The following is a 10,182-nucleotide window of genomic DNA, read 5'->3' as shown; positions in this document are numbered from 1 at the left end:
CATGGGCAATTGGATGAGGAGGTCTACATGTCTTTGCCTCCTGGATTTGCTAGACAGGGGGAGTCCAAAGTATGCAAGTTGCACAAGTCAATCTATGGGTTAAAGCAGGCCTCACGGCAATGGTTTGCAAAATTTTCTTCTGCTCTGCTCGAATTTGGATTCATGCAATCCAAAGCTGATTACACTTTATTTACTCGCACTTTGGAAGGTTCATTCATTGCCTTGCTTGTCTATGTTGATGACATTATTGTGGCCAGTAATAACTCGGCTGAGGTTTCAGGATTTATCACCTTACTTAATGATAGATTTAAGCTCAAAGATCTTGGGAAATTGAAATATTTCCTTGGTTTAGAGATTGCCCGCAGTGAACTTGGAATCTCTGTCTGCCAAAGAAAATATGCACTGGAAGTCCTTGAAGATATTGGTATGTTGGCTTCCAAACCGGTGCAATTTCCAATGGAACCTAATGTGAAATTATCTAAAGACTCTGGCCAATTCTTAGATAATCCTACTGCCTACAGACGGCTTGTTGGGAGGTTACTCTACCTCACCATCAGCAGACCTGACATCTCATTTGCAGTGCAAGTCCTCAGTCAGTTTATGGACAAACCCAGAATTCCTCATTTAACTGCAGCAACTAGAGTCCTGCGATACATTAAAGCATCTCCAGCTCAAGGATTGTTCTTTTCAGCTAACTCTAGTTTACAAATGAAGGCATTCTGTGATTCTGACTGGGCCGGTTGTGTTGATACCAGAAGATCAGTCACTGGCTATTGCGTTTTTCTTGACAACGCATTGATATCTTGGAAATCAAAGAAACAGACCACTGTTTCCAGGTCTTCTGCTGAGGCTGAGTACAGAGCCATGGCATCAACCTGTTGTGAGATTGTATGGCTTCGTCATCTTCTTCAAGACCTACAGGTTTCTCCTCACACTACACTCCTTTATTGTGACAGCAAAGCTGCTCTTCACATTGCAGCTAACCTTGTCTATCATGAGCGTACCAAACACATTGACATTGATTGTCATGTGATTCGCGAAAAGCTTCAGTCAGGCATTTTGCGCACCTTTCATGTTTCATCCAAACATCAGCTCGCTGATATATTCACTAAGGCTCTTGGCTTCTCTCTTTTTCATCCTTTGCTGTCCAAGATGAGTCTTCACAACATATATTCTCCCTGATTTTGTTTGCGTCTCATCTTGAGGGGGAGTATTGAGTTGCATATTATATATGTCCACATTGAAGCCAGCAGTACAGTTCTATTCTCAAGCAATGCATGCAACAAATATACATCCTCAGCATCAACAGTAACGGAGCTGGCATTTGTTAACTTCTGGTGCAAGCCACAGTAAAGGAGCTGGCATCTGTTAAAGCTGTTGGGAGTTAGTTACAACTGTTAGGAGTTAGTTTAAAAACAGTTATACGAGTTTGTTATTTCTGTTAAATTAACTGTTGCTTAGTCTGTTAAGCATTTTTGTCTATATATACAGTGTAATAGACAGTAATTGATTTAATCAAGTAATCAAAGCGAAATATTCAGCTTCAATCTTCTCAATCTCAGTTTTCAATAATAATAGCAAAGCGGCAAAGGGCTTAAGGGAGGGAACATATACAGGATTTGAGAACCAAAAACACCAAGTTCATATAGGCAATATTGAGCATTAGCAGTTTGTTAACTTCATAAATAAAGGAGTATAAATTTGATAGAGCAGAGATTTAAGTTCTGATAATGGGAAAGCTGCAAAAGGCCTTAAGGAGCGTCATTGCTTCCATGGCTAGCAGTATAAAAAGGCAATTAGGCATTAGCAGTTTGCCAGGGAGTGAAAAGCAAACACTATTTTGTTTTTTTTTTTTTTTTGCCTATGAGAATGAAAAGCAATGATTCACTAAAACTATGAAAGTTTTTTACATTTTATGGAACAATGTCAAAAGAGTAAGTTTCTTTGTAGTGATTTAATATTAATAAAATTAATGTATTTTTTTAATAAAATAAACCATCATCATTCTGCTCCAACATAATAACAAAGATAGAAACACCATCATCATCTTTATCAGAACAGTCCAGTTTCTGTCCTAATGATCTGATCCAAGCTCTCGTGATCGAAGTTCTTCAAGGGCTACCCACCTCCATATCTGCCCATGTGCAAACATGTTTGCCAAAACTGGTTCTCTTTGATTTCTTCTGCCTATCTTTGTTCGCTGCTTGATAACCCACCATCTCAATAATCAATGCAAGCAAAACGCATCTGCACTTGTCATGAATTACTGGGGTGATGATGGACTACTTGTTAGAAAAATTTATACAAAATATGATTAATGGACACATTTAAATGAGATCTTTTCACAAGTTAGACTAAGATTTTGCTGAAAATATTGTTGGTGCTATCAGTATGATTATCACAAGGATAATTAAACTGGTCGGCGCTATAACTCAAAGGGTCCAAAGACATTGTTCATGCATGGACCAGTTAAACACAAGTTTTGAAATCAACTAATCAAAACAAATCGCTCAATCCCTAACAGTAGGGTGGAGCAGAGCAGCGGAGAATGGAGGATCGTCACCAAGAACAAGTTTGGGTATCAGTTTTGGACTTCTTTGTTTGCTTTTAACATTTTGTGGACTATAAGCCCTATTGAATTGTTTGTACTGACAGTGGCCTTCACAACGTACTTTCGCGTTATTGGGCTTTAGTGTTGATTCGATTTTTATTTCACTACTTAAAATTATTACTAGAGATGGGTGTTACTGTTCACCATTTGGATTTGATTTATATTTTTTTAATTTTTATATATTTGGTCCTTGGAGTTTTAGTTACTTACATTAAGATTCTAAACTTTATTTTTCTCACGTTTCTATTTCTTAAGATATAAAAAAGTTAAACTTCATCCTAAATTCTTTTACAAAAATTCATTTTGATTCTTAAAATTTTCAAAGATGTTAATGTTTTACCATGCACCATGCACCAGGACACAAAGCCATCCATCATGAATTTGCACCTTAGTGTATTCAAAAAGTTCAAATTAATTTTTAAAATTCATTATATAAATATTAGAAAAGGCATTTATTTTTTTTCACATAGGATTGAAAGTTCATTAATATATACATTACATGTTTATAAAAAAAAAATTGATTTTTTTAATATAGAATGAAAAACCTTTTTAGTTCAAATGTATTTCAACTTAAATGAGAAGATAATATCTTTCTAATATGAAATAAATTAATTTTTTTTAAATAATCTTTTAAACTTCACTATTTACATATGTATAACCTACATCCACATGAATTATTTCTTTGACTTTTCATGTGAAATGTTAAAATCTCAAATATTTTTTTTAAATTTTTTCTAGTTGACTTCGGACCCGGTTTCTTGGTCTAGTTTGATAACTAAAACCCAAAAGACACTCAAACTTTTTTAAAAGAGAGGTAATAAGAAAAATAAATTTTGAGCTTAAACATGCATGCACAACCAGGAGTACTAGGCTTAAGTTTATTTTTGGGCTATAAAAGGTTTTTTTTTTTTTTTCCAACATGATTTTAGGTTGGTATATGAGGTTTGTTATATTTATAAGAATGAGTTTCAACAAGTAATTATCTCTTTTTTATATTAATTAAAATATATTAACATGCATGTTAAGATTGTGTTTTTATATCATATGTTTCTTTGAATATATGTGCTTTGTCTTTTTTAGTTTTTTACTACATGTTTGCCATGAATATATATGTTTTGCATGCTTTTATACTCTCTAGCAATGTTATTAAACCCGGCCCGGCCCGACGGGTCGACCCGGTGGCTGGACTGGTCCGGGTTTAATAAAAAACCGGTTGTGGCAACAACCCGGCCAAACTCGGGCAACCCGAACGAGACCTGGTTTTTTTTTTTATTATTAAATGTGGGATAAAAAAAATTTTAGTTTAAATATTTCAATTTAAAATGATAATATAGTATCTTTTCAATGTGGGGTTTGAAGCCCTTTCATATATATACCCTATATTTACATGAAAAAAATTATATTTTTTCAATGTGGAATTTGAAACCCATTAGTATATATACTCTATGTTCCCAAGGAAAAAATCATGTTTTTTCAATGTGGGATAAAAAACCTTTTGGTTTAAATACTTTAACTTAAAGAGATAACATAGTATCTTTTCAATGTGGGATTTGAAGCCCTTTCATATATATACTCCATGTTCCCATGAAAAAAGTTATGTTTTTTCAATGTGGGATTTGAAACCTATTAGTATATATACTCTATGTTCCCAAGGAAAAAATCATGTTTTTTCAATGTGGGATAAAAAACATTTTGGTTTAAATATTTCAATTTAAAAGGATAACATAGTTTCTTTTCAATGTGGGATTTGAAACCCTTTCATAAATATACTCTATGTTCCCATGAAAAAAGTTATGTTTTTTCAATATAAGATTTGAAACCTATTAGTATATATACTCTATGTTCCAAAAACAAAAACGTTATGTTTTTTCAATGTGGGATAAAAAACTTTTTTAGTTTAAATACTTCAACTTAAAAGCTTAATATAATATCTTTTTAATGTGGGATAATTTTTTTTAAAATATTATTTTAAACTTCATTATTTATAATATGTATAATCTATATTTACATGGATTTTTTTATATAAAATATTAAAATTTTAATTTTTTTTAATTTTCCCGGGTTAATCCGGGTTGACCTGAGTTGACCCATGAAACCCGAGACCCGGCCCCTTGGCCAGGTCAACTCCCGGGCCAGGTTTAATAACTATGCTCTCTAGTTCTTACTTGGATATCTAATTTAATTAAAATACTCATATTACCATAAACTAAACAATCCATAAGTTTAATTAGTCTTCTAATAATTTTAGGCAACATAATTAGCATAATTATATGGGATTCTCACCGGAAAGGAGAGTGCCAATAGGCCAGGACAAAGAATTGGATCATCCCACTTGCAATTTGGGAATACTAAATTAACATTACTTTAACATTGATAGTGCTGCCCAACCAATCCTAAGGCAAGCATATCTTTTTTGTTTCGCCACAGCAAGTCTTTTTTTAGTATTTTCTGAATTTGAAGTGCACCACAACTCTAAATTCAAATTGGAAACTGAAACCATGACGTAACAGGGTAGATGTCATCAAAGAGCAATGAAGACAAGGTTAATGCGTCAATTTTGCGAGAACTCCAATTAGGAGGAGTTCTGATAACTTCCATATTATTCCGAAGATATCAAACATTGTTAGAAACTCCCAGGAAGATTTTATAGGCAGATATATAGAAAAGAAATCCTATATATATATAAACAGATAATTAAATTACTTTTGAACATTATCTATATATTAAATTTTTTTAGTGGATAACTTGGTCAAAATAAATTTGATTTTTTAAAGAAAACAAACTCTTATTTCTAGATATATATGTACACTTCACAATATAAGATCTAGCTAACTGCTATCCAAATTTATAATTGAACAGTTACAACCTTTTGTTGCTATGCAAACTAACCTTAATTTCATAAAATAATAAAAAGGGATCAAATACAGCCGGCCGGTGAAAGATATATCAAGTCCTTACATCGCGAAGAAAGACCTGAATGGCTTGCTTCCCATCACCAAGTCTAGGAATGCAAAACGGTGGTATTCTGCCTTTCACAATGTTACAGCTATGGTTGGTGCTGGGGTCCTGGGCCTCCCTTATGCTATGTCTCAACTTGGATGGTAAGTAAGCATTCTGTAGCCAAAAGAATGGCTAAAGGATCATTATTTTCTAAGTCAAATTGTCGAGGTCTAGAGGCTGGAATTTATAATTAACCATGGCAACAGTAGTGTTGTTTACTTAATGTGATCTCAATTAATGGCTAAATCATGTTCTTGATTTTGTTTTAGGGGTCCCGGTGCTGCTGTATTGATCCTGTCATGGGTTATCACTCTATATACACTATGGCAAATGGTGGAGATGCATGAAATGGTGACTGGAAAGAGATTTGATGATAGGTATCATGAGTTAGGGCAGCATTTATTTGGTGAAAAACTCGGGCTTTGGGTGGCGGTACCCCAGCAACTAATGGTGGAAATGGGTTCGAGTATAGTGTATATGATTAATGGAGGGAAATCTCTGAAGAAGGCTCATGATACTATCTGGGCTAACTATAAAGAAATCAAACTTACCTATTTCATTATGATCTTTACTGGAGGGAAATCTCTGAAGAAGGCTCATGATACTATCGGTTCACTTTGTCAACTCTCATCTCCCCAGTTTCAATTCCATCACCGCTGTCTCTCTTGCCGCTGCCGTCATGTCCTTGAGGCAAGATAGATCTATTGTCATTTCTATATGCTGTCACTAGCATTTCTAAGCTAATTTTGTGTCCAAACTCCTTGAATGTTGTTCTAATATCAATTATGTGTTACGTGTAGTTACTCGACTATTGCGTGGGTGCTTTCGTGGCACAAAGGGGTTCAACCAGATGTGCAGTATACCTCAAGGGCTTCAACAAATACTGGGCAGATGTTCGACAGCTTCAGTGCTCTAGGAGGTATAGCTTTTGCCTTCGCAGGGCACAGAGTGGCGTTGGAGATCCAGGCAACCATCCCTTCCACACCAGGGAAGCCTTCCAAGAAACCAATGTGGAAAGGAGTGGTTGTTGCTTATCTTGTTGTCGCTTTGTGTTACTTACCTGTTAGTTTCATATGTTACTGGGTGTTTGGAAACAAAGTTGAGGACAGCATGCTCTTATAACTAGAGAAGCCTCGGTGGCTTGTTGCCGTTGCTAATTTGTTTGTTGTCATTCATGTCATTGGAAGTTATCAGGCATGTTCTTGTTTCTTTAACGATACACGTTTACTTATCCATTCTCTTTCAATACATTAACCGAACGCAATCTTAGTGATGAGTTGATGATGGTTGGATTATTATTCTTAAACTTGCATTGATTCATTGATCTTTAGCTTAGCTACATTAATAAAATAGGGACTTTATAACCCTTAAGATTGTTGATACATTTTTTTATTATTATTTTAGCATTAATCACAGAAATCTGCATAAATAAATCATCACAATCTGATCAGTGCAAAACAAGTAAATAAGGCTATATGCTGGCCAACTATTGACACAAATCAGTGCATGAGCATTGACATGGAGATGAAAACAATAGAAATATAAGGTACAAGAAACAAGTATGCAGCGAAAGGAGACCACTCTGCTAACTAGATCAGTTTATTGCAATATCATATTATATAATTAATAATACACCCAATTCCACTTCTTATGTACAGTCTACAGATTTACAAGAGAAAGAAATGACATTTATATTTACTGGAACAAATCTCCTGGACTACGAAGCCATACTATACAATATACTAATTAACAGAAAACACCATAAAATACCCTTTAACTGCAACAACGCTGTGATCCAACCAAGCTGTTTCATATCCCAAATGGTTCCATTCTGTCCTAACCTTCAGTGACGACTTCATCCTTGGTCTTCAGCGTTGCTTCTTCTTCTGATTTCTTTCTAGCTTCCTCCTTTGAAGCTTCAAGAGCTTCAACCAATCTCTTCAAACAAGTCTCCTCATCTTGTTCGTCAGACTTTGGCATCAAATTATCAGCAACATCAGCTGGGGACATCTTTGTCTCGACAAACAACTCTTCGATTTTCTCAAATAATTCATGCGATTCAATATCCAAATAATTCCTGGCTAGCACCTTGAATGCTTCAAAGCAGCAATATGACATTACTATATGCTTATCCATCCTCCCCCTCCTAATCAATGCAGGATCGAGTTTGTCCACGTAATTGGTAGTGAATATAATAATCCTTTCTCCACCACAAGCAGACCAAATTCCATCAATAACGTTCAAAAGCCCTGATAAAGTAACCTTACTGCCGCTTTCTTCTTCTGCCTCCTTTTTCTTCTTAGAAATTGGATCCTTCTCTTTGTCTGCTTCATCATCATCTTTCTCCTTCCTTTTCTTTCTCTGACCAGTAAGATCAAGCGAGCAATCAATATCCTCAATCACAATAATAGACTTTCCTTTCGTTTCAATGAGTAGCTTCCGCAGCTCGCTGTTGTCCTTTATAGTTGTCAACTCCAAATCATAAACATCATAATCCAATAAATTAGCCATGGCAGCAATCATAGATGATTTTCCAGTTCCGGGAGGACCATAAAGGAGATAACCACGCTTCCAGGCCTTCCCGATTTTTGCGTAATAGTCTTTCCCTTTGCTGAACTTGATTAGGTCCTTCTTGATCTCTTCTTTCTTCGCTGTGTCCATTGCCAAAGTATCGAATGTAGAAGGATGCTCAAACACTATATTGCCCCACTTGGTAGACTTCCACCCGTGCCAGTCCTTGCTAGGATTGTTTGTGTACAGCATCCTCTGTCTGTTCTTCACAGCAATTTCCTTTCCTTTTTTCAGAACATGTTCTACATAAGACTTGGTGATGATTTCCCGATAACGTTTATGGAAAGTGAGCTTGTAATACCTCTTTTCTTCAGAGCCAGGAAACCAAGAAATGGATTGTGATTGGGGGGGGATTTTGCCTGATGCCCACCAGACCTTGACCCCGTTGAAAACATCGGTAACTTCTTCATAATCCTCCATGCTGAGGACTACAGATTGGCTGTCTTTGACAACATCAGCCTTGAGTCTCCTAGCATTCTCGGTAGAGCTGGTGCTGAGATAGTTTTGAATGGCGAAGAAGGCATCGCTACGCTTGAGGCGTTCACTTGTGAATTCAGGGAAAGAAATTTCCACATAGGGGTTCACAAAATTAACCACCTTCCGAAAATTTCTTTCAACATACCCACGAATTGTATAAGGAAAATAGTTCAAATATTTTTCAAACATGAAGAAAGCAAGCGCTAGACTAGATATGGTGGCGCTTAGCTCAGTCCACATTTTTCTAGTTATCAACCTGGTGTCTTGGCTTCGATCACAATATTGAAAGTAGTGCCATATTTATAAGCTAGTGAAGTTTTTTTTTTTTTTTTCTTATCAAAATTTTTTTATTGAGGACTTGAAGACTTGATGATCAAGTTAGCCGACACGATAAATATTGCCCGCCTCAGTAGTTCATGAAACTTATCGTAGGATTTGTTGGAGTATCTCTATTTGTCTTTCAACAAGCATAATATATTTGTCCTTCGACACTTTACTTATTTTAATCATCATAAAGCCAAGGTGTAACATCACTCTCCATGGAAGACGCTGGGTGGTTGGCTCGATCCAGCTTCCACTTTTGACCTCTCTGTATATCAAAGAATAAATTGCATAATTAAATGGGATTCTCAATGGAAATGAAAGGGCCAAAAGGCCAGGACAAAGAATTGGTTAACCCCAGTTACAATTTGGAAATACTAAATTAAAACTACTTTGAACTTTGATATTGCTCCAACAAATCCTAAGCCAAGCATTGTTGTTTGATTCACCCAGCAAGTCTTTTTTAGTTTTCACTGAATTTTAAGTCCACTAAGACTCTTAATCCAAATTGGAAACGGAAACGAACATGAGTTAATAGGGCTGATGTCATCAAAGAGAAATGAAGACAGGTTTAATGCATCGATTTTGCAAGAACTCTTATTAGTAGTAGTTTTGATATCTTCCTTATTATTCTGAAGATAGCAAGACAGTCTGATTTATTTTTCCTGATGGAGTAATGTTGCGGAATTTGCAGAATGGTTTGGATACTGATATGGCTAACTTTGTCTTCCTGCAGGGTGTTGCAATTCAAGTGTCCTTTTGTAGTACACATTTTTAGTTAAAGCATATGACCAAATGTCTGTTCGTTATAACTTTTGCATATTGATTGAATTGTTTAATAGCTTTTGATTTAGAAAAGTTTATGATAAACCCAAATTTAACAACCTCAAATCTAAAGCCCTCAAAACCCACAGCTCTCAGGCAACAACGTGTGTGGGTACAACTCCCATAAACTCAGCCTCGGAAAAAAAACCCAGCCCTTATAGGCTAAGCCTCGAGGAAAAAGCTCAGTGTCATGAGCTCAACTTAGAAAAAGAGCTCAGCCTTTATAGCTTAGCCTCGAGAAAGAGCTACATTTTATATTCTACTCTCTCTCACCCTTAGGTATATAAAAATTTTCTAAGAGTCTATTTTATTTTTATCAACATTAATATTGTGTAAAAGTTATTCTTATCAACATTAATGTTGTATATATAAAATAA

At 35.5% G+C, this 10,182-nt stretch overlaps 1 protein-coding gene and 1 pseudogene across 1 annotated transcript; one reads left to right on the top strand and one right to left on the bottom strand.

Annotated features, from left to right (window-relative positions):
• The first annotated feature begins 5,644 nt into the window (after positions 1-5,644).
• On the top strand, positions 5,645-6,865 carry LOC118058342 (lysine histidine transporter 1-like; annotated as a pseudogene).
• Positions 6,866-7,186: 321 nt separating this feature from the next.
• LOC118058911 (AAA-ATPase ASD, mitochondrial) lies at positions 7,187-8,943 on the bottom strand. Its single transcript, XM_035071700.2, has one exon. It carries the CDS (start codon positions 8,897-8,899, stop codon positions 7,448-7,450), a length of 1,452 nt encoding a protein of 483 aa, XP_034927591.1. The 5' UTR covers positions 8,900-8,943; the 3' UTR covers positions 7,187-7,447.
• Positions 8,944-10,182: the final 1,239 nt, after the last annotated feature.

The sequence above is a fragment of the Populus alba genome, chromosome 4 (assembly GCF_005239225.2).
Source record: "Populus alba chromosome 4, ASM523922v2, whole genome shotgun sequence".
Lineage (NCBI taxonomy): Eukaryota > Viridiplantae > Streptophyta > Magnoliopsida > Malpighiales > Salicaceae > Populus > Populus alba.
The sequence above is the reverse complement of the archived record's forward strand: the minus strand, read 5'-3'. Positions and strand labels throughout refer to the sequence as shown.

Bases quoted from the DNA above. Each gene is read 5' to 3' on its own strand.
- LOC118058911 (XM_035071700.2), bottom strand. From the start codon at position 8,899: ATGTGGACTGAGCTAAGCGCCACCATATCTAGTCTAGCGCTTGCTTTC.